Here is a 26,105-nt window from a genome sequence, read left to right on the forward strand (position 1 = left end):
TTAGTTTATCGATCCTTTTGTGTGTGAAACTGAATGCTCACACAACTGTGCATGGCCACAATCACAGGCAAACAGCACATAAACATGTATAGTACATAGCCACACCTTGCAAGCACACAGTTACTTCTCAGACAGACATCTTATTCCTCTTACATAAAAACCATGAGATGTAGAATTTTCTTTAACAACATGAAATTTGTTGTTATTTCTCAGCAGATGGGATTGACTAAACAAAAAGGATAACAGAGTTGCTTCACTTTTTAAATGATTATTATTTGGTGTCAGAATTAGACAACTGAAGGGCTAGTATATGAATGGGTACTCACCATTATCACACTTGATTTGAATGAATAAAATACAGGATAGACATTTTCTCTTCAGGCACCACCCCCTAGCACTCTTCAAAGAGCTCAAGGACTAAAGCAGCGAATTCTGTCATTAGTACAAAATCAGTAGCCTGGGGGAAAGTTTAACACCTTGAACTTAATTACACGAAATCCTTTTGCAGAATTAATAAAAAGCTCTTCAGCTGTTTGTTCCAGGGGAGTCATTATCTCATAATGACCTTTCCGTTTGGTTTTTCTTCCTGCCATGTGTTTATAAGTTACCTTTTCTAAAGTTAATATGTTTGGATTGGCCCCACTGTAAATGCCAGGCTCTTCTTAATCCTACGTATTTCACATCAAAATAAAACCAGAGCCCCTCATTTCTACTTTGCTTTTGCTAAATATCCGTTAAGCAAACGTAACATGAGGTTTCCTTTGAAAAGAAAAAGACTGCTTTCCTCATTGTTCCAGAATTCCAGAAATATGATTCTCTGGTGGGGAATGCTCTGTCTCGCCAAAAATCCAAGCTTCAGATGGTTAGAGGATTGGGACTAAATGGGCGGAAGTGCTTCCTAGCTTCAGGGAAAGAGTATCATCCACGATGTGTTCACACTTGTAGACATTCACACCTTTACCTGGAGAGTAATCTTCTCTCCCAGGCTCATGGGAAGAAAGTGTCTGCTTTTATGTTTTCTAATAAACCGTGAAGATCTGTGAGATGCCACTAGGGTTCATACAATAGGCTGATAATAACCTTTGTATGTTTTGCAGTGGTCTCTTCTGATGGCCCCAGTGCCAAAGTAATAAGGAAAGTTTGGGTTCTCCTTTCCTGTAGGAAGGGGTAGGGACATTCAGGTAATCTGCAGTGGCCTCAGCTGTTCCACACTCAGAAGATAGGTTTAACATCAAGACTCACTCGCTGTTGCAGAAGCTAAGTTCTTTATGTTGAAAAGATATATTTCCAAATGTATGTCTGGAAATGTTCTCTCCTTTATGCTTCTTAACCTTTTAAACAATTCTGAAATCGTCCCTGGTATTATATAGGAATCTCTTTTTCAATCTTATCAGAACATTGTAAGTATAAATGGAGTGGAATGGAAGGGAATGAATGAATAATGAATAAATAAATCCTAAGTACCTACAACAATTCCAGACTTCATATGTATTTCTCAGACAAAAAAAAAAAAAATAGTACTCAAATTCATTTTTTTTTTTTTTTTTGAGAGAAAGAGAGGGTCTCCCCCTGTCACTCAGGCTGTAGTGCAGTGGTGCCATCTTGGCTTCACACCTGGATAAATTTTATATTTTTAGTAGAGATGAGCTTTTGCCATGTTGGCCAAGCTGGTCTTGAACTTCTGGGCTCAAGTGATCTGCCCACCTCAACCTCCCAAAGTGCTGGGATTACAGGTATGAGTCACTGTGGTTGGCCTAAACTTTTTAATTTGAAGAGAGAGTGAATAATGCTTAAATGTTAAATTCAAATTTCTTTCTAATCTAGCATTACATGTATTTTATTTATTAATTTTGTTATTTCTTGCATATAGGATGCGGGTATGTAATAAGAATGTGCGCCTACTGCTACTGTTAAAGGCACTTATTATTACTGGCTGCCAGTATTATGTTCTGTTTGGTTGAAATACATCATGAAAATGCTTGGTTAAAGACTGTGAATGCTTAGACACATGGAGAGAGCCAACTGCTTTGTCCTCCCTCACAGCTGTAGCCAAAGCGTAGGCAAATTCTCCACCAATGACCTAATGATACAAATGTGCACAGAGGGGATTTGTCTTAACAATGACTATAATTAAACACAAATCACATAGCTAAGTAAATGCCAAAGACAGTCTATCCAGTCTTCTGATTTATCACCTGGTCTTTTTGTGCCCCCTCTTTCCCTATATCTTACCTTTGTGAGGTAGGTTTCCAAAGCTAGGGAGAAGTAGGGGATGCCATTTCCAGGGCTGCTAAACTGTTACACAAGATATAAAGCCAATGTAAATCAGAAAATGTAAATCATGGCTGTAAGGTCATATTCAATCCCAGGGTGCATTTCACTTGGCATATGTGTGTGAGTGTGTATGTGTGTGTATATATGTGTATATAATTTAATCACACATTTTAAAATCAGGAGATAGCATGTTTTCAAAATCTGACTTTTGGGCTGACTCTGGGTGTGTAGCAATTCTGGGTGTGTACTCTTTCAGCTCATTGAAGTCTCCACTTGGCATTTAGAATTTCATTTTGTGATCCTTGATTGCCATTCAATGGTCTGACATGGAACAATCATTGGCAGAGGCTGAGATGGTATAAACCCTCTAGATGGTATAAACTGGAATGAATGAAGTGGCTGGGAGTAGCTTAGCTGGATATAATAGAAAATCTGAGGTACCACTAGCTTAAACATGATGGACATCTATTTCTTTCTCAAATTGTCTTGAGTAGAAAATTCAGAGGAAAAATGACAGGTCCGAAATATCTTCAGGGATCCAGTTCTTTATTTTCAGCTCTCCTCCTTCAATATCAGGTCGCCTTGTGGTCTCAGATGGCTGCTGGAGCTCCTACCATCAGGGGCTCATTCCACATGCCGAGAAGGAGAAAAGGACAGAGGCAGTCATATGCTTAAGGAGACTCTGTGGCAGTCCATGCAGTACTTCCACAGAGATCTCATTGGGAAACACTTGGTTTCATGCTCACCCTTAGTTTTATGGAGATTTATTGCTGAAGAAGAAAGAAAATGTGGATGCTAAGCAGGTAAAGAGCCGTCCTGGCCGGGCGCAGTGGCTCACGCCTGTAATCCCAGCGCTTTGGGAGGCCGAGGTGGGCAGATCACCTGAGGTCTGGAGTTTCAGACTAGCCTAGCCAACATGGTGAAACCCGGTCTCTACTAAAAACACAAAAATTAGCTGGGTTTGGTGGTAGGTGCCTGTAATCCCAGCTACTAAGGAGGCTGAAGCAGGAGAATCACCTGAACCCAGGAGGCGGAGGTTGCAGTGAGCCAAGATTGTGCTACTGCACTCCAGCCTGAGTGACAGAGTGAGACTCTGTCTGAAAAAAATAAAATAAAATAAAAAAACTTTGCCATACCAGTCAGGAAGAGTGTATGTCTATCCAGGAAGATGGGAGATGATGGGAAATCCCATTCCATTTCTTCCTCAAATGCCACTGGCCTTGCCAGGATAAAAATAGCAGAGTCTGGAAGTGACTAACTGAAGATACCTTAGTCCTTGGGGCAGATGATGCTTCTTTTAGTAAAAACTATCAAAGTTTCTAAGCAACTCATTTAAATATTGGTATGGCTGGGGTTGGTGGCTCATGCCTGTAATCCCGGCACTTTTGGAAGCCAAGGCAGACAGATACCTGAGATCAGGAGTTTGAGACCAGCATGGCCAACATAGTAAAACCCCCGTCTGTACTAAAACTACAAAAATTAGCCAAGCTTGGTGATGCACACCTGTAATCCCAGCTACTTGGGAGGCAGAAGCAGGAGAATCACTTGAACCCTGGAGGCAGAGGTTGCAGTGAGCTGAGATCGCGTCACTGTACTCCAGCCTGGGTGACAGAGCAAGACTCTGTCTCAAACAAACAAACAATACATATATGTGTATATACACACACACACACACACACACACACACACACACACACACACACATATGCAACAGAAACTTCTTACCTTAGTTTCCCAGAAGTCAGAACTTCTATATAATATGATACTCACTCACAAATAAAAGATGATACTGATAGAGACAGGGAAAATTGTATACTACAAAATAAAATTAATACTTTAGTGTTAATTTGATAAATACAAATAAAAATTTTTCAGGAAGACATGATTCTTCTTCAGCTTTTCTCTAGTAAACTGCCAGGTGAAGACATGTCTACCTTAAAAGGAATTTCCTATTATGTATCGTCTCTGCACTTCCCATAGATTTTAAAGGCTGTTCTCTAAATCTCTCCAGGTCGTTTGAAGACTGGATTTCTGGCAGAGAGTCAGAGTCTGCTTCCATACAGTAACCTGCTCTAGTTTGGAGGCCAGCTGTGGATAGGAAAAACTCTGTGAGAGTTGTTGTATAGCACATATGTTGTTACAATGCTTCACTTGACGGGAATGATAGACAGAAAATGCAGTATGTGAAACATCAGTAGATGCATTTTCTTATCTTTGTGTAAGATTTTTAAAGTATTCATCTTCTCTGCCATATGTCTTTGGCATGAGGTCCCTCAAGAAGTTGACAGTTTATTTCTGTAAAGGGTGAAGCAATAAAGATTTCTCAAATTCAGAGCATATAGTTATGTCATAGCTGCACTAAATGTGAAAGCTGTAAGCTTGAAGGTAGATTCTAATTACTACAGCTATTGAAATAGTGATAGCTACCTTGTTTTACATGTGAATAAATGTAATTTAAAAGTAATTAAGGAAAAATTTAATTCCTACAAGATAAATAGAGAAAAAATTTTAAGGGAAGTTCTTAGCAGGACTTACTACATAATTGAGTCATTTAGTGAGAAAAAGTAACAACACCAAGTTAAATATTTTTCCAGTTGTAAGCTACTGCCAGGGTATATAAAATAGATTTTGAGGACATGAGTTTGGTGAACTATTTTCTTAATTCCTGCTAAAACACTCCCAATAACCTCGATTTTTTAAATTGCCCATCCTACAGCACCAGCAAATAGGATGTACCAGTTGCTAATGCAAAATATGTATGTTTGTTTTCTAATTTCATCTTATTTTTAATTTTATTTTTTTGAGACAAGTTCTCACTCTGTCTCCTAGGCTGGAGTGCAATGGCGTGATCATGGCTCACTGCAGCCTCAGCCTCCTGTGGTATCCTCCCACCTCAGCCTCTCAAGTAGCTGGGACTATAGGCTCACACCATTATGCCTGGCTAATTTTTGTGTTTTTTGTAGTGACAGGGTTTTGCCATGTTGCCCAGGCTTGTCTTGAACTCCTGGGCTCAAGTGATCCTCCCACCTCGGCCTCCCAAAGTGCTGGGATTATAGACATGAGCCACCACTCCTGGCCTGTCTTTCTAATTTCAAAGATGATGTTTAAAATGTGTATTTGTGTATGTATATGGTTAAAATACCAACACTTCTAATTTTATTAGCTATAAACTCTTAAATTTTCCCTAGTTCAAGCCATAAATTTGTGCATTTGTAATCATCCTTATTTTCTTACATTTATCAGAGTAAGGGTCCCTTCCCTCAGCAAGGTAGACCGTTTACCAAGCATTTCCCCTTCTTTCTTGTGCCTTTGAGATCTTCCTCTTTATGGGCCTTTTTCTCTGAACATAGAACATTCACAATTTGTCTACATATTTAAGAAATTGGCATTATATTTCCAGAGCAATATGGTAAATTGTCAGTATGTTCACAATAAAAGTATAAATCCTAAAACTATTTACCAATCAAGGAATTTCTCATAAGAAAATAATCTGAGATAAACAAAGTTCCCTATGAAAGAATGTTCATCACGCACTCTGTGTGTGTTTACCATGAGTATATAAAACTCTGTATAATGTAAGTTCAATGTCGTAAACTATGTGCACTCTTAGAACTTGAGCAGGAACCTTGATTTGCCCCCTGTGCCTCGAAGTGAGCTGGAGACACATCTGACGTCTGCATCTAACTTTTGCCAGAAGCACAACCTAAGATGAGGATTCTACTGTACATAGCTTATTTGGGAGTTGGTCCTAGTAAACATTGATGGGAGAGTAGGGAAATGAGACAAGGAAAGGAAGCCAGCCAACAGCAACATAAAACTGTAGTTGGTTCTTAATTCCACTGGGGAACACTGGGAGCCAGTGTGGACTTCAGGCCTTAGAATTATCACAACTCAAGGGGCATAGATCTCAGGTATTTAGCGACTACCTCATTCTCTGTCACTTTTCTGTCCCCTGCAATTAGGCAGAGTTGTCTTCAGGCACTTAACAAAGCCCTCAGGCAGAGATGCGGATGCTGGTGTGGGAAGTCTGGGTGGGCCATCAGCAGAGTCTGCTGTGGCAACTCAAAAGGGAGGCTAAGAGGACCAGCCTGCACTATCAATATTTGGCAGAACAAGGATATGTGACATTTCCAGGGGGAAGAACTATGGATAATAGCTCAACTGGCATCACTTTATTGCCGACTAAGCAGACAGCTCCAGCAGTAAGAAATTACTGGGTGCAGTGCTGGAAGTGGGATCTGAGAAAACGTGATGAGTTCTTCAAAGAACTCACACGTGGGCTGGCATTTGAGAGTCCACAAACACAGAAAGCACCAATACCTTTTTCTTAATTTTCTTTTATTTTTCACTTTTTCTCTTTCAATATTCCCTCTTTCTCCTATGGTTTCATGGCAGGAGGCCGAGTATCAAAATTTAATAGGCAAAGATGGCTGAAGTCACAGCAGTATGGTTCTTGTGGGAATTTTGCAGAGTAATATGTATTCACCAATTTGATATTTTCCCAAAATGTGGGGAAATACGGTAGGGATATAGTAAATAAGAAAATTACAGAGATGTGTGTACGTGGTATATAACTATCTTGTGGCATTTGTTATCTTCCTTCTGCTTGTTTAGGGCAAAGATCACATCTTATTTGACTTTATACCTCCACCAAGACCTAGAAAAGGATATTCATTAAAACTTTAGAGTTCTTGAAAAGACCTATCTTTAGCACATTTCATTTTAGTATATCAAACATTATATTGTGTTTTCCTGAATTTGTTTCTGTTGCAAATAACTGAAACAAAATAGTTCTTACATCTCCTCAAAAGACTATTCAGTGGATGCTTGACTTTTGAAATGATAGGATAATTTTAGCAAATTCATCCTTCAGATCACTTTCCTGAGAGAATTTAGAAGGATCTCAGGCAGATGTGGACTCTACCTGTTTTTCTCCAAAATGTGATCAAGGAGGTAAACCTTACGGCACCTCTGGAGAGAGAAGCTCATCCAGTGAGTTTAGAGGAAATCCGCAGGATCTGGGCTTTTCAATTCATATCCCCTCTCCATGTCACTGTCACAACTGCCCTTTAACCACTCCTATAATGTTCTCCTCAGCATTGCACAGATTCAAATAGTTATTTTTCTGCTGTTCTACCAAGAGCATTACCACCTACTTTTTGACTCAGATGGAGTTGTGTGGTCACCGTTTTTCCTAATCCCATGTCCTCTCAGTAACAAGCATGATTACTAGCTTTCATTCACTGTTCTGTGTGAAATGTTGGTTGCATTGTAATTGGTTTATCTCCTTGACAGACGTGATCTAGCAACATGTTGAAAGTTCTTTGGATGAATCATGTTATATGGTAATGAATGATTACTACTTGTCAGGCACGACTTTAAGAACTTTCCCTTCTGAATTTATTAAATCTTCACAATAGCAAGCCTTCTTACTTAGGTTGTTATTATTTATTAATTATTATTATTATTATTATTGAGACAGCGTTTTGCTCTGTCACCCAGGCTGGCATGCAGTGGCACCATCATGGCTTACTGGAGCCTCAACTTCTCCGGTTCAGGTGATTCTCCCACATCAGCCTCTGGAATAGCTGGGACTACAGGTTGAGCCACCACACCTGGCTAATTTTTTTGTATTTTTTGTAGAGATGTGGTTTTTGCCATGTTGCCCAGGCTGGTGTCAAACTCCTGGGCTCAAGCAATCTACCTGCCTCAGCCTCCCAAAGTCTTAGGATTACAAATGTCGGTCACTGCACCTGGCTAGTTAGGTTATAATTATTACTTGTAAAACACAGATGAAGAAACTGAACCATAGAGAATGTAAGTAACTCAACCAGGTTATACTACTGGTTAAGTTGAGGAATGAGGATTCAAGTTCAGGCAGTCTGGGCCAAAGTCTAAATTCTTAACCACCATGCAAAACTACCTCTATGTCATGTTGTCGGAAGACCTAGTAGATGCAAGACACACTGATACATGCTCACCAATGAAGTTCATTGCAAAGTCAGGAGGCAGAGAGGGCAGCTGTGAAAGGGACTTGGGCGTGAAAGGGACTTGGGTATGCCCATGACGAAGCAGAAGGCAGGCTGGAGCAGATACAGGACTAAGAGAAGGGGATGTTTGGAGATTGTCATTTGAATGGGCAATGTCTAAGTTGCCTCATAATCCCAGCTGACCACCCTTATCTCATACCCACTTCACCCTCTCTCAGATGCCATTCTTATATGATATAAACATATCAGCTGGCATCTCCCACCTCACATACTTTAATAGATATTTCTACCAGTCCTTGCAGAGACCAAGCCTCTGAGGCAATAGGAGATCATATCTTTTAGCTGCAAGATCCCTGCCTCTGTCCTTTTTATTTATCTAGCTTTCTGAGGTCTGAGGTTCTTTTCATACAAGGTCAGCACTCCACCGCCCACCTTTATTGAAATAAAATGTGACCCAAGGAAAAATCAAATTTTCTTTTAGTCCTAAGTGACCTTAAGTATTACTCTTAATCATTCAGCCCACACTTAAGTTTGTAAATTTATATGCCAAACCTCAGTATAAGACTTGGTCTTCCAGTTAAATTCAATTTATCCTAATCCGAGATACTCGGTGTTCCCCTGTATCAGAACATTCCTCTTCTTTTCATACACTATCCCATTTCACAAAAGGAAAAAAAAAACTCCTTTTGACTATTTTATTACTTTCTTCAGGTTAAAAAAAAACCCTGAAAACCTTGCTGTAGCAATTAGCTCCATGATCATCAATGCTTACTAAAATCTTTCTTCAAGTATGGTAGGTAATAAACGAGATTCATTTATATATCCAATGCATGTTTAAAGAACACTGTGCCTGTTGTAAGAAGAAGCATAGAACTAAATTGAAGAATTTTTTAATCCACCAGAGACTACATTTTATTCAAAATAATTTTAAAAGTCAACACATTTGAAAGATGTGTACATAAATATTACTACTGTCATTGATTGATAATTTATATACAGATAATTAATCTTCTAATCTATGAATAGAACTCATTCCTAAATCACTTGGGGTTTGATTTCAGGGGTTTGTTGTTGTTGTTGTTTTTTGATATGGAGTCTCACTTTCTTACACAGGCTGGAGTGCAGTGGTGTGATCTCGGTTTACTGCAACCTCTGCCTCCTGAGTTCAAGTGATTCTCTTGCCTCAGCCTCCTGAGTAGCTGGGACTACAGGTGTGCACCACCATGCCAAGCTGATTTTTGTATTTTCAGTAGAGACAGGGTTTTACCATGTTGGCTAGGATGGGCTCTATCTCTTGACCTCCTGATCCACTGCCTTGGCCTCCCAAAGTACTGGGATTACAGGTGTGAACCACTGCCCCCAGCCTAATTTCAGTTTTTTAAAGATAAGAAACACAGAATATTTTGCTCCATAATGGTTTATTTATGTGGTCATGTGGTTAATCACACAAACAAGTAAAAAAAAAAACATAAAAACTTCCAAATGTCATTTATTTGGAATGCTAATAAATGGCACAAATTAAATGTGTTTTTTTAAAATGAATTTAAGGTAACTATAACAAAGAAAGTGCACGGTAAGTTCATGAACTTAAAAAGTCTCCCTTTAACCTCCACTCCTTTGTATCCTCCTTGTGTCAGATTTGATTTCAAATATACTTGGCTCTCTGAAGCCTTCCAGAATTGCCTTGTTAATGAAGCCTAAGTACTTGCAAGATAATGGTTAGATTTTCCATGTCTTTTGTATGTTCTAAATTCCTGCTAAACTTTTTCTTTATGGTAAGTATTACAATACCTGGTAAGAAGACATTTTTTTCTTTTCTAACAGCTTTGAATCATAAGTAACATTTTTCTTCTTTCTCAGTAGTATTTTTACACTTGAATTCTCCCAGTCTCTGCACATGCTTCCTGGCATTTGGTGCTCTTTTGGGAGAACAGTTTGACCTGATACATTTCCAAAATAATTGTTCTACTGGCTAAGCCTAAGCATAGCATTAAATTATTTCTTCTCCTGATAACTCGTATTTTTTGCAGTACTAGCTAAGTCTAAGCATAGCATATTTCTTCTCTTTGTAGCTCATGTCAAGAGCCACTTTCACTGAGTATCATGCCCACCCTCTTCAATCTGTTGCCTACCCATGAGGTCTCTTTCTGTTTGGATTGCAGGTGGAAATCCAGAGATTGAGATAGTTCATTTATATTCTTTTTCCTGGGAATTTGAATTAGGGCATAAAGAGCCATGAGACAGCAGGTGTTTTTTGGTTTTGTTAGCAGTAGGCAGGTAATATACAGAGTTAAGGCTATACAGAGAACCATAGAAATCCCATCCATATAAGGAAGAGTAAATGAAGAAGATATATAAAGAGAAGTGGAGACAACATACTATGTAACTGCAGAGGAAATAAATGTAAGGTTGGAGGGAGTAGCCACCATAGCTTCTACTGGCTTGTTTGTTCCTGGTCTCAATCCCTCTTGAGACCCAGCTCTTTTCCCTACTTTTGGGTTGGAAAAAATATTCCTATGTACATCCAGTAAATCTTTGTTTAAGCCAATTAAGTGAATATCCAATCCATGTAGACAACAGAGGATGGTTGCCTTCACTCTTTGTGAATTTGGCAAATACATTTGCAAAGGCCCTGTAAATTGTAAAATTTATTTACACACTTGTGAATAAATTTAATTCAAGGGTAACTGTTAAAAGTCTTTACTTTCTTCTATTTGCATGTTTCTCTACAAATAATTTTTGCTTATTTTCCTTTTTATGGAAATAATATACAAATTAATAGTTTAGATAAAGCAGGAAAATATAATAAAAATAACAGTTTTTGTCTCTTTTTATATATGTGTGGGCATATGTAATTATATGACATATGTAGTAAAAGTACATGCTATAGTTTTTGTTTTTAAAGTTGCATAATGAAAATTTTTCCATACAATAGATTCTCATAAAATTACCTTTCAAGTATATTTTTTCATGTAGATATACCACAATTGAATTTTAGAAATCTCCTATTGCTGGTCACTTGTTACTGCAAAATTTTGCAGTTGAAGTAGTTATTCCTGAATATAAATCTTTCTCAACACCTCTCAGTATTATCTTGCAATTCATTCTCTTTTATCTAAAGTATGATTGAGTTTTTTTAATACTTATTTATATTTCTTGCCTTGTGACAACAGCTAAACTTCTCACATAAAAGTGATAGGCACTTTTGGAGGCCGAGGTTGGTGAATCACCAGAGGTCAGGAATTTGAGACCAGCCTGGCCAATATGATGAAACCCTGTCTCTACTAAAAATGCAAAAAATTAGATGGGTGTGGTGGAAGGCGCCTGTTATCCCAACTACTTGGGAGGCTGAGGCAGAAGAAACATTTGAACCTGGGAGGCAGAGGTTGCAGTGAGCCAAGATTGTGCCACTGCACTCCAGCCTGGGCCATAAGAGCAAAACTCCATTTCAAAAAAAAAAAAGGTGATGAGGCATTCTTGCCTTGTTCTTGAATTTAATGAGAATGCTTCAGGCATTATTTTGGCCATTGGTTTATGATAGCTCTCTTGGTCATATTAAGTAAGCACCTCTCTGTTCTTTGCCTAATTTGTTTGTTGAATCATACACTGATGCCAAAATAACCATATGATACTGGGGCCATTTGAGATTATCATACTTTCTCCTTTGACCTCTTGACATTAGCATGTGAATAATTTCTCTAATATCTTTGACTTTTTGGACTAAATGCTACTTGGTTATATTGGATAGGAATTTAACATCTCAAGTGAAAATGATAGACTTACTCATAACAATATTGATAATAAAATTAAATTTGATTTTTTATCCTATAATAAATTAGCAATTTGTTTAAGAATAATGTGTCATTTCTGTCCAATTTTCATTTGGATTTCTGTTGACTTTCTTTTGCTATTCAGACTTTCCTTATTCCCTAAGTGTCTTTATTCTAAATGGTGGAATTTGTCACTATTAGAAATTTGTTTGGTCTTCTGCATACTTTTTTAAAACTGTTTTAATTAAGTCTGCTACTCATCAACTCCTGTGCATATCATTTCCCAATTTGCTGTACTGTCCCTATGGGTTCATTTCAAAATGATTTGTATTCATGTTTAATAACTAAAACATGTATGTGGGTGGAAAACCTTGTGACCATAAATTTGAGACTTAGTTCTTCTTTGACCCTCTGGTTCTTCTGTAATTTGGCTAGACTATAATAAATAGCCTAAATGTTATAGGGCCAACCAACATTTTTCTTTCTTTCTAGACTTTCAGTCTATGAAGCTCAAGTAAATACTTAAAGTAAATGAAGCATACTAAATGTGCCTGACTTAATATTACGGTATAAATAGGAAAGCTCAATTACTGCAGAATACTCTTTCCAGTTTATACTTTTGTCATTGTTTTGTCTATTTATTGACTTACTTGGTTTTAGTTAATGGTTCTATTGTTTTATCAAATAATACAATTGGTAAATACCTAGCACAGTGCCTGTTATAGGATAGATGCTCAATATGGATCTGGTAAAATAAATTTACATATAATACTCATATGAATTTCCATTTCATGATTGCAGGATGGAATTTACTAACAAATTTTTGACCTAGAATGTATTAGTTTATTCTGCACGGTGGACATACAGGTAGCAAAAATTAAGGCAGTTGCTTTCATTATCTTACTTCATCGTTATTCTTTGTTATCAATAGCGTGAGAATAGAAGATTCAATTCCTGCCATAGAATATCTTGCCATCTGGCTTGGGATATAGCCAGACCTACAAGAATTTATTATGATGGGGTTAATGTAGTGGAATGTAAATAGGGGCACTGATTTTATGCATAGCAGAAGAATTTGGGAAAGTTTAAAAGAGGAAACTTTGATCTACAGTTTGAAGAACTAGTAAAAATCAGAGCTGGACATATAGCCATGTTTAGATACACAAACATTTAACATAGTGTCATAAGTTTCCACAGTATTCAGTACTGTAACATAGTGTAAGGGTTTTTAGCCAAGAAGCAATAGGCTACACCATACAGTTTAGGTGTATAGTAGGCTATACCATCCAGGTTTGTGTAAACACAGTCTGTGATGTTCACACAGTAACAAGATTGCCTAATGAGGCTTTTCTCAGAAGGTATCTCCATTATTAATTGATGCATGACTGTACTTCAAAATGTTGACTGTCTCCTGATAGTGTCTTTAGGGTTTTTTATTTACTTCTATGTTATAGTTTGTTGTTTGCCATTTCCAAATTTTCTCTTCTATGCTCCTTTGGACAGTATCATGTGAACTCAGAACTTCGAGTCTCACTTATAGTCTAGTGGCTCCTACAAAAATATCTGTTTTCCTACATATTTTGAAATTTTGAAGTTAAAAAAACAGTGTTACTATTTTTAAACTTACTTTATTTTGGTATTAGTGAAGTTAAACATTTTTCATATTTTCTGCAAATACAGTTTCTTTTTTTGGTCTTTGTTTTGTTTGGTCAAAAATGCTCAACTGTATTTTTGTTATTTTTTCTCCTTTTTCCTCCTTAGAGATCTAAACAAATTATTTATTTTTTAAAAAACATTAATACTATATTTGATAAGCATAATACATATATTTTCCAGTTTGTTCTTTTCTTTCTAATTGTGATTTTGTGAGAAGGAGCAGAAGCTTTAAGAAGTATAACACTTTCAGCTGGGCATGGTGGCTCACACCTGTAATCCCAGCACTTTGGGAGGCCAAGGCAGGTGGATCACCTAAGGTTGGGAGTTTGAGACCAGTCTGACCAACATGGAGAAACTCTGTCTCTAAAAAACAAACAAAAAAAAAGAAATATAACAGTTTCTATGGTTTTGTGTCTTATTATGTTGGATAGAAATTTCAAAAGGGTTTTAAATAATAATGAAAATACTTAATACTACTGATTTATTTCTTACATACTTGGGAAATCTGATTTTTTACAGTTGAATATGGTTTCCATTTTTTTTAAAAAATTACTTATTATACTTTAAGTTCTGGGGCATATGTGCAGAATGTGCAAGTTTGTGGCATAGGTATATATGTGTCATGGTAGTTTGCTGCATCCATCACCCCATCATCTACACTAGGTATTTCTTCTAATGCTATCCCTCCCCAGTCCCCTACCCCTTGCTACTAGCCCCCCAACCCCTGACAGGCTCCAGTGTGTGATGTTCCCCTCCCTGTGTCCATGTGTTCTCATTGTTCAACACCCACTTACAAGTGAGAACATGTGGTGTTCGGTTTTCTGTTCTTGTGTCAGTTTGCTGAGAATGATGGTTTCCAGCTTCATCCATGTTCCATTGTTGTTTTTAGATAGATAATCTATCATACTAATGAGGTACATTTTTATTCCTAATTTTTATTCATAAGCAAACCAGAGATTAATTTTATTGAATGTCTTTTTATCATATTGGATAATTATTTCCTTTTAATTGTGATAATAATTGTGTTGCATTGGAGCAAAAGACTTTCTAATTTTAATAGATATTTATATTTGAGGAATAAGTCTTATATAAAGGAGAAAGTTTCTTTGACTATTATTTGAATTCAGTTTGGTAGTATTTATATAAACTTTTATGGCTATGTGAGATTATTAGCAGCTTTCTACACTAAAATTTGTACTAAACTTTATCCTTTTAAATTTCTGATATTTTAATCTCCCTATGAACAATGTGGATCTCTGTCTTTCATTGTTTTGAGTTTTCAAGCATTCATTTCTTATCAAATTCCTCTTCTAACATCTCTCTTTTCATCTTAGCCTATTCTCTTTCTATGGCTTTCAGTTCTTGTTTTTATAGAGGCTTTGACTTTCTAAATCCTAGTGATGAAAGCACCATTTTATTATGCCTCTTCGCTTTTCTTTCTTTCTTTTCTCCTTTCCTTTCCTTTCCTTTCCTTCCCTTTCCTCCCTCCCTCCCTCCCTCCTTTCCTTCCTTTCCTTCCTTTCCTTTCCTTTTCTTTCTTTTCTTTTCCTTTCTTTCTTTCTGAGACAGGGTCTCATTCTGTCACCCAGGCTGGAGTGCAGTGGTACCATCTTGACTTACTGTAACATTCACCTCCTAGGCCCAAGTAATTCTCCCACCTTAGCCACCTGAGTATCTGGGATTATAGGTGTGCATCACAATGCCCAGCCTACGTTTCGCTTTTTTTTTTTTTTTTTTTTTTTGTGGAGACAAGATTTCTCCATGTTTCCCAGCCTGGTCTTAAACTCCTGGGCTCAATCAATCTGCCTGCCTCTGACTCCCAAAGTGCTGAGATTACAGGTGTGAGCCACAGCCCCAGGCCAATTATGCTTATTTTCTTATTTTAGTATTAAATTATGTACTCTTCCAAATCCTCAAGTTGATTTTGTATATCTTGGATTTACAGAATATTTTCATAGGCTTGCTCTCGACATTTTGTTTTTTCATCCTGGGATGAGGATGTATCTATCTTGCTTTACACTGTCCATATTGTAGGCACTAGCCACATGTGTCTATTTAAATTTAAGTTAATTAAAATTAAACAAAATGACTAATTCAGTTTCTCAGTTGAAATAGCTTTATTACAAGTGCTGAAAAGCCATATGTGGCAAATGGCTACTGTATGAAACAGAACAAATGACATGTCAAGCATCACAGAAGGTTCTATTGGGCAATGCTGATCTAGGCCCTCCATTTTCAGACACAGAGTGTGGCTTATTTGTTAAAAATAAGAGGGTTAACCTCTTCACTGATTATTTGGGTAGGTTATCAGCTTGTTTTTAATAATATTAATAACAATAGATAGCAAAAATCACAGCCATAAATTCCAACACTCATTTTACTTTTACCCAGTTAGTCGTTTATCATTTGTTGCAAACACTATGACTGAATATACGTCTTCATTCATAGATAGTGAAAAAGCAGAATGAAAACCCGCAACTCTATCTGGCTTCTTTGAAAATTTTCTGCTAAGTAAAATAAAGGTAGAATGCAAGACATAAAGTGTAAGAATTCCCTATGAAAGAAAGAGAGAAAAGGAAAGAAAAAGAAAACAAAGGAAGAAGAAAGACGAAAGAGGTTACATGTGATTAACATAAATGAATAAAACTTTGAAATGGAGATGAGAAAAGAGAAGATAGACTAAAATTAAAACAAAACTGGCTGAGAAACTGAAAAAAATAAAGTGAGAACTGTATAAAAGACAGAAATATTGTAATAGGGAAAATAAATGCAACGCCGGGATTCAATCTCAGTTAGAAGTAGAGAAGAGAACAACCTCTACACCCAAAGCAATGGTATAGAAGTAAAGCTTGGAAGTAGGATGAGATACAAACAAAAAGAAAGACTAGAATATATGAAGTCCAGAAAACAATGAACAGAATAGCTTCTTTTCCCATAAAATTTAAAAATATAAAACCATAAATATCCTTTGAACTGAAGAACAACTGAGATTCAAATTAGAAATATTTACTAAATAACAAAGTGTGGTGAAATTTTAGAGTTTGAAGGGTGAAGTATTGCAAGCAGCTTATGGTGTGTTGTTTGGACTAAATGTTTCTTAACACCAATATATGGGGCAAACAGATTGAATCACTGACATTACTAATTTTCTGCTCCTTGGAGAATAGCTTTTATATGGTCATAATAGGTATTAGTTCATTGTATCCAGTTCTTTAATTAAGTAATTAATTACATTTTTTTTTTCTATTGGCTCATCAAGATTGATAAGTTCTTTGAAAGATGACTTTGTGGCCAGACGTGGTGGCTCACGCCTGTAATCCCAGCACTTTGGGAGGTCAAGTTGGGTGGATCATCTGAGGTCAGGAGTTCGAGACTAGCCTGACCAACATGGCAAAACCCTGTCTCTACTAAATACAAACAATTAGCCAGGTGTGGTGGCGTATGCCTGTAATCCCAGCTACTTGGGAGACTGAGGTGGGAGAATCGCTTGAACCCGGGAGGCAGAGGTTGAGGGAGCTGAGATCACACCACTGCACTTGAGCCTGGGTGACAGAGTGAGACTCCATCTCAAAATAATAATAATAATAATAATAAGATGACTTTATTAGCTTTTCTGGTTAATATTCTCAATCAAGGCTGGTTACAATGGGTAATTGCAACTAAGGTTGTATTGTGGTTGGTATGATATTGGCACATGGTTTAATTAATGGAGCCCAAGAGCAAACACTGTCCCCACATCAGATCTGCTATGACCTCTCTCTTTCTTTCAAGACCATTTTTCAAAACAGTTCTCCTGTGGCCTGACATGGGGTGGGGGTGCAGTCTTGTGTAATGGTGATGGATCTCGGGTGTTAGAACAATGTTACACAACCCTGCATTTTTATCATTCTAATGACTATTGCTGGACAAGGGAAGCTTACTTTCCTGCCAGATATTTATACAAGCTAATCGGAGGCTTGATATAATACAGATGGTGATAACCTTTTGCCATACAAAGTCCATGTTGAGTTTTTCTTTGGCATTGGAGGGTTTGTCTCATTCAGTATTCTGGACCAAACAATTCTGCCTCTTAAATGCCTCACAGAGGGTGGCAGATGATGTAAACTATTTCAGGAACACTAAAAAGAGAATCGAGTGCTGGGCTTCTACTACATTCCACAAACATTACCACAGATCTATTTACTTCTTAAATCTGGGGTATAAAAACATTTTTATTGAATTAATGTTTTTATTCAAGTACGATAATTTACTGAAAAATTATTTTCAGTAAATCCCCACTCTTCCTCTATCCTTAAAGTGCATTCCAAACCCAGATCTTGTGTAATTCTTTGCTTGGACTACTAGTCCTGCTATTCTTGCTATTTTAAGCTTAATATGTTGTCTTGCCAACAGATGTAATGGTTCCTGTAAATATTCACCAGTTCTCTGTAAAAAGAGAAGAAAAATGGAATCATGGCTTGAAGTGTTTTGTGTGTAATGAATGAGTAGTACAGCAAGAAATCACTGCTAAATCCTAACCTGGATGTTAAAGAATTTTATTGACAGGCATTAGATTAATATCACAAAATAGCATTCATTAGTTTCAGAAGGACAATAAAGGCACACATAATTTTATCTTTTTTGTACAAAACTGTACAAAATATACACACATGCATGTACCCACAGACACTTCTCACTCAAGACCGACTCACTCAAGTATCTCTGCTCCAGGCTATCCTGTAGTTTATCCACTGCACTCATTTATTAATTCATTCATTGAAGAAATAGTTAACATTTCTAATAATAGTATAGAATAACTATTTCTTCTATTCATTGAAGAAATAGTTAACAATTCTAATAATAGTAACATACTCTGCCAGGCACTATTGAGAATATCACACTGAAAAGACAATTTCCTTTTTGTTTCACTTCTCCTCCTTTCTGTGAAAATTCTCTTGTTTTTAGTGTCTTGCTTACAGTTAACTGCTGTGATCTTGTAGAAGAAACAGTAATCAAACTGAGCACAAGCTTGGGAGGGAGGTGTCTGTGGAGGTGAGACTATGACTTCAGAGTGGAACAATTCAGACAGAAAGCAAGTTTATTACCTGGTAAACAGCAAGGATGGTGTAAACACAACTTGCTGCATCTTGGCATACTAGAACTAGGAGTTACCCTTCGAATATGCAGAAGTGTAATTTTAAAGACAAATAACGTCTCATTTCATAACATTATCTGTCATTCATAACAGATAATTGGACTTTTCCCCAAAGGTTCAGAACCAAAGGTGGTTCTGAAAAACAACAACAAAAACGTGTGTGTGTGTGTGTGTGTGTGTGCGCGTGCGCGTATTTCACTTTATTCCAATTATTATTTATGCCAATAGCACTTTTCCCCTGGAATGTGTACTAACTGAAAATGTAAATATATATATACACACAAAAAAAAATCTATATAAATGTCTGTTATACTTGATGCATTTAAAACCATTTCAATTATTATTTTTATTGATACTCAAACTGACCTTTATTTGGTCAGAAGGAGCCTCTTTAGGCTGGCTCCCGATTCTTCTGGGCATGTTTTTAGGGATCTCGAACAGCATCTTTGTTTTCTGATAGGAGAGGATGTTGTAAGCTCATTTTGCACATTCCCTGACATAGACCTGAAATCACCCATTTCTTCACCAATTTCTGGTTCCTTTTTGTGAGTAATAGTATTTGGAGACCACAGTGGGGGTTTTAAAAATGCCCATTTCCACTGGGTCTGGTCCTTGGTTCCACCCATTTTTGTGTATCTGCCAGTGTATCTTTGGGATAGATTCCTAGAAGTGGGATTACTGGATCAAATGATTAGATAGAAACATTTTAATGAAGAATTCCATAAGCAGACTTTCAAGCTCTACTGGAAAAATTCAAGGTTAACCACAAACATTTTAATAGAGAGAAAAAAAGATGGTAGACTTTCCTTACCAGATTAAAAAAAAAAAAATAGTATAAAGCTATAGCAGCCGAAACAGGGTGGTGTAGGCCAAGAATAAGCAAACAGAGTAATGAACCAGAATGGAGAGACTTTGCCCAGGGAAAGAACAGTTTAACCAGTAAATGATTTGCAGGAAAATTGCTTATCCTGTTGAATAAAAATAAAAGTAGTCTCTATGTCACAACAAAGACAAAAAATATCTATTTGGACTTGAGATATTTTTAAAAAACATAAGCATTAAGGAAAAGCATACGAGAGTATTTAATAGGCTTGGGGTTGGGACACTTTCTAAAGCAAGATACAGGAAGACACAGGAGATAAGGATGACTCCAAGGCTTTTGCCTGAGCAACTGGAAGAATTGCTGCACAATGGACCACTGCTTGTTGAGAGATATTTATTGAGCACGTATCATTTGCCAAGCACTCTTCTACCCTCTGGGTTTTGATGACTTTAGAAAATACAAAAAAATACCTGCCTTCAGGGAAGTTACGTTTAGGGAGAAGACTAGGCTTCTGTTTGAAGTTGCTCTTGGCCTTGGAAATACTGAGCCTGTCTCCCCTGGATATCTTTGAACTGTGTTACAAAGGAGTTAAGTGACCTCCTTCTCTTCTAACCTTGGCCTTCACCTCTAGCCCTTGCCTCTCCTTCTAAATAGGTGGTGATGGCAGGATTCCAAAAAGTTTTCTTTACTTATTTTCCAAATATCACAAGGTTTCATCAGGAAGAAAAACTCTGTGTGTGAAAAATAAATACATTCACTATCTGCTGATTAAAGTTATTTAATCTCTACTTCCCCAATACTAAATTTAATTTACATTTTGTGACCCCAATTCTCCTGATGACAGAAACCTCATGTAGGCATATCTAAGCAAACTCAAAATCAGAAGTCTCTCAAGCACGGCACTTTTGAAAACAAAGTCACATTGAGAAACGGTACCTCTTCCCTTCCTCCCTGTAGTTGCCTTGAAGCTCTGGGGCTTGGGCAAAGTTACAGCAAAAGAGGAGATATTCACCTCTCAGCCCTGACATGTCCTGTGCTTCCATCCTCTGAGACGCCCAGTTTTCTCATCAGTAGTCATGATGGTGTTTGTTGGTCATCCACTTGTCTGTTGGTTAGTTTTGTCACTTTTGATGCAGCTATTCCTAGGGCTTCCAGGATCTCTTCCCGTGGATACTGCCCGAGAGAAACACATCTCTACCTCGCTGTTGGTTCATGAGGTCTGTGGTGTCATCTACTGTCATACCTTTATTATTGCAAGACTTCTTCAGGAGTCTTAAAATTGCATTGACTCTCTCCCTGCTTTACCTCTCTGGAATATATAAGCTTTATCAGGTGCCCTCTCCTTTATCACCCAATAGAGTGGTTTTAGTCTATTGTAGGGGTCCCCAACCCCTAGGACATGGACTGATACTTCCTGAGCTTTGCCTCCTCACAGATCAATGGCGGCATTAGATTCTCATAGGAGCGTGAACACTATTGTGAACCGTATACAGGGATCTAAGTTGTGTGCTCCTTATTAGAATCTAATGATCCATCACTGTCTCCCATTACCCCCAGAGGGGACCATCCAGTTGCAGGAAAATAAGTTCAACACTCCCACTGATTCTACATTATGGTGATCTGCATAATTATTTTATTCTATATTATTATGTAAAAATAATAGAAATAAAGTACACAATAAATATAATGCACTTGAATCATTCCCAAACTGTCCTCCAGCCCCATCCCAGGCCATGGAAAACTGTCTCCCAGGAAACTGGTTCCAGGTGCCAAAAAGGTTGGGGACCACTGCTCTATTGTCCCCTGTCATTGTGACCAGCGACACTTCTTTGGGACATACCACCATCTCAGATATCCAGATGGAAAGAGGACCTGTGGACCTCCATGCCTAAAGGGATGCTTGTCAATCATGTCTTCTTCTGTGACAGAGTTAGGGGTGTGGAGAGAGTGTGGAGAGTTCAGGGTCTCACAGCAAGAGCTCACATTTCTCATTATCCCCCAACGCTTTCCCTCTTCCTCTCCTCAGAGGTTTTTTTCTTGTCTAGAGTGTGGAAAATTTTCATACTTACCGAGCATTCATTCCAAATCTTCCTGTCATTCATCAAGAAGGCAGCTTTTTAAACTTTAAGAGTCAAGAATTTTGAGAGTGTGGATTGGACCCCTTGGTGTGTGTATTTGGGGAATGTCTGTGGTAACATCCCCAATTCTACTCTGTCACAGAAGGCACCCTCTGTGCCTGTCTTTAGTGTGGTACCATCTGTGTAATTTTCTTTGATCTCATTTGGTCTTTTGAGAAAGAGTGTGGTGAAGTGTTTGAATACCTGTTCTCAGACTGCTGGCTTTCCAGGTGTGTTCTGGAGGCATTGTTAGTTTCATTTAGTTTTCCTTAAATTTGAGTTTAGCACTTTCAGTTTTGGCTCACAAACACTAACTTAATTTAGGTAAAAATTATTGAATTATAATGAATATCCACTGATTATATACTAATGAAGATTGCTCTCTACAGACGTGAATCTTAGAGTCTGAGAGAATCCAGATCTTATAGCGAGCATGCACCCTATTGGGTCAAAAAATCACAATACCTCCTTTTCACTTTAACAAAACGTAGGATGCCATTGTCACTCTTCCTGCCTACCTTCTGAAAAACATGTAGTGGTTCTTGTATTCTTGCCCAATAAACATGAAGTTCTTTTTTAAAAAGTTAATTAATTTATTTTTTAGCAGGAATTTCTTCTAAGAACTTACCAGAAAATATGTCCTGGTGCTCCTTTATCTTTTCTACCCATCTGTAGTAAAAAGCAACAAGAGCAAATTGAATTAAATGCCAGATACACCACTGGAGTTCCTGTGACTTTACAGTCTGGTGTTACAAAGCATCAGTGGCAATATATAAAATGTCTTTTTAAAAGGTTTTTTTTTTATTATTATTCTATCTGTGGAGAAGGAACAGCATATACCATTGTAAAACGGAATTCACGTGTCCTAAAATAATAAAGTTTCAATGTCAGATTTAGTGAATTCGTATTTTGTGGACACCAACAAAACTAGCTGTTTTTATGCTAGTACTGGGTGGTCCAAAAAGATGAAGTATTGAATCAATTCTACGTTTTTTGAAGGAGCAGTGGAAAAACAAATATAGGAAGCAGGTCAGCCATTATTGACTCTGAAAAAGACATATTCTGTTACATTTCCTTCCCCTTAGGATTTTAGTGTATGATCATGCAGTGGTTTAGACAGAGATAGATGATAGATAGATAGATAGATAGACAGACAGATGGATAGATAGATAGATAGACAGACAGACAGACGGATAGATAGATAGATGATAGATAGAATTTGTGGAATTTGGTTTCAGATTTGCTTCATATTTTGAGAGCCTGAGAATCAGTAAAATAATGTAATAAGTAATATTGATTACAAATTCATTCCATAAGTGTTTGTTACTCTTCATTAGCAAGCTCCATCAGCAATGTTGTTGACGATGATGATGATAATGACAGATTTAAATGCTTTTGAGGTTTATTGTGGCTCTGTGAGAAGACCATTGTAGGCGCTCATCTGTGCCTATTTCTGTTTTACTCTTTGACTAGGGCCTCCATCCCTCATGCCTGTGAAATACTAATGATCTTTGCAAGTACTGCCTTACATAAGAAGAGAAGCACACAGTAGGGCAACACAGTACAAACTCATACTAACTTTCCCCCATTTCATTACAGCAAATTCTTCTTCATGCTAGAGAAAACTCAACGAAAGTTCTATTTCTCATTACTGATGGATATTCCAATGGGGGAGACCCTAGACCGATTGCAGCGTCACTGCGAGATTCAGGAGTAGAGATCTTCACTTTTGGCATATGGCAAGGGAACATTCGAGAGCTGAATGACATGGCTTCCAGCCCAAAGGAGGAGCACTGTTACCTGCTACACAGTTTTGAAGAATTTGAGGCTTTAGCTCGCCGGGCATTGCATGAAGGTAATGGAAACCTAATGGCATCACAAAGGTACTTTTAAATGAGGTTTCCTTCCCTCTCACTGCTTGAAATTCACAGGAGGGTAATATCAAACCCTCACTAGGTCTTTGCTGAGCACGATGCCCATGTGTCCTTTGGGCATCGTGAAATGTGCTAAACTTCACAGAGATGACATTCTGACCTTGCAACAAGAGAGTTCCTTTTGTTTTTTTCTTAACAGCTGTTATGTGTTTTCACTAAAATATCCATATGCTCCCACCTTAGAATCAATGGAATGAATTTAGGTGTGTTTTGAGGCCACACACAGAGTAGGAAGGCTTGACTTAGATCTCTTTACAGTTATCTGGACAGAGGAAGTAAACATTCAGAGACATGCTCAGTGAAATTCACCAGAATGTTTCCAGAAATACACATGAAGATATAGGAACAATAAATACTTAACACATACTTCTTGCCCTGACAATTTGAAGATAGATATGCTTATGTAAAAGCTTAAGAGCATTAACCCTAAAAGGGAAGAAAATCAGCAAATGCATCATTATTAGAGCTTTTTGTACATCACTTATAATTTAATTCTAAATTATAATTTATAAATTATATCAATTATACATTATAATAAGTTAGCTATATAATTTAAGTTAGATAAACTTCCTATCAGAATACAGGTATGTGTCTTAGTGAGCTAAGAGAAGAAAACACAGCCTAGGAATAGATCACAGGAAATCTAGCCTCAAAGTGATGTGGCAAATTAGGCTTGATCCTTGCAGGTATCCATGTGAAAGATTCCGTTTGAGGGGAAAGCCATGGCAATATGAGTTCTAAGAAATTAGTGATGTTCATAATAAGTGGGTTAGCTCTACTGTAGTTTCTTTAAAAAAAAAAAAAAACAGAGATGGGGTCTTGCTTTATTGTTCAGGCTGGTCTCAAACTCCTAGACTCAAGCAGTCCTCCCACTTTGACCTCCCAAAGTGCTAGGATTATAGGCATGAGCCACCATGCATAGAGCAAAAAAGATTTATCTCTCTGAGGGATGATGATTTATCTCTTTAGTGAAGTGAGGAAGGACTTAGGACAGGGCTTAGAAGCAACAAGAAACTGAGTATAGGAAATAAAGTATGGATATGAGTTTAAATAGCTTTGGATTTAAGTTCTGGGTCTGCAACTTAATGAAATCTAATTTTTAAGAGCTAAACCTTAAAAATCCAGAATGTCTGGATTTAAATCCCAATTTTGTTACCTACTAGCTGAGAGTTCTTTTTTTTTTTAACAAATTATCTATCTTTTATATTCCTTAGGTTTCTTGTAAATAGAATATGGAATGAGAATAGTACCTACTTCATACAATTTTTACAAGGATTAAATGTGTTAATACATATAAAGTGATGAGAAAGTTCCTGATGGCTTTTTATACTCAGTGCTCAATAACTGCTATTATTGTTATTATTTATTATTAATTACCATAGACACTTTATTTAACAACTATAAACTTCAGTTTTCCTTCCTTTAAAAATGGAAAGTATTATTATATGTATCACAGGGGTTTTCAGGAAGATTAAATAAAATATTTAAACATTACCGAATATAGTATCTAGCACATGGAAGAAATTCAGTAACTGACTACCTTTGTTTCTCCTTTCTCCAATAAAAGTGATATGTTAAGTGGGAAAACAGGGTGGTTGCAGTTGGAGATAGTGGGTGTTCCCAGATGGGATTATGAAATTATGAGTGCTATCAACACATTTCAACTCCTGTCATCCCTCTGTCTTCTGGGACTGGGGACTTCTGTCCTGTTGGAAGTTGACCCAGAAACTAGAGTCAACAAGGAAAACATTTTGGTTACCATAATGCAATAGGGTTTTAGAAGACACTACGTTTATTACACTGCTCATATCTAAAATCTGTAATACTTTAGTTGAGTTTCTAGGTTTAGTAGGAAAAAACCCTGTTTTTAATGAAAAGACATGATCATATCAAAGGAAATGAGCCTCATTTTTCCTGCCTCTGTGTTCTCTGCAGCTACTTTCAATTTAGATGGATCTACTTTGGGTCTCACTACTGTTCATATTTCTGGCTATTCTCAATAGACATAGGTTACAGAATAATAGCTTTCCTCATTTGTACCTCCTCCACTTATCTCCCTTCCAGACCTGACTGCTAGTGCACTAGTCTTGACAGCTATGTTTTTCTTTTCTTCTCACCCTATTTGAGACAGGGTCTCATTCTGTCACCCAGGCTGTAGTGCAGTGGTGTGATCACACCTCACTGCAGCCTCCACCCCCCAGGCTCAAGTGATCCTCCCACCTCTGTCTTCCAAGTATCTGGGACAACAGACACGTACCACCATGCTCAGCTAATTTTTTTTTAATTGTTATTGTCTCACTATGTTACCCAGGCTGGACAACTAGGTTTGTCTTGCTCTCTAACTTGCTTTACTGCCAAATAAACCTGTGGCCCCGTGTCTCAGAGCTAAGTCCTAGGGGTCTGTGTT

The 26,105-nt window shown here is 37.4% G+C and overlaps 1 protein-coding gene across 1 annotated transcript in view; it reads left to right on the top strand.

The window, feature by feature from the left end:
• Window positions 1-26,105, top strand: part of SVEP1 (sushi, von Willebrand factor type A, EGF and pentraxin domain containing 1) — a 201,862-nt gene that overhangs the window by 7,303 nt on the left and 168,454 nt on the right. The window contains exon 2 of the mRNA XM_021672141.2: window positions 23,364-23,619. Within this exon, the coding sequence (XP_021527816.2) occupies window positions 23,364-23,619 (256 nt within the window). The remainder of the gene's footprint in view (window positions 1-23,363; window positions 23,620-26,105) is intronic.

The sequence above is a fragment of the Aotus nancymaae genome, unplaced genomic scaffold, assembly GCF_030222135.1.
Source record: "Aotus nancymaae isolate 86718 unplaced genomic scaffold, 86718_ANA_hifiasm-v0.15.2.pri h1tg000003l, whole genome shotgun sequence".
Classification (NCBI taxonomy): Eukaryota; Metazoa; Chordata; class Mammalia; order Primates; family Aotidae; genus Aotus; species Aotus nancymaae.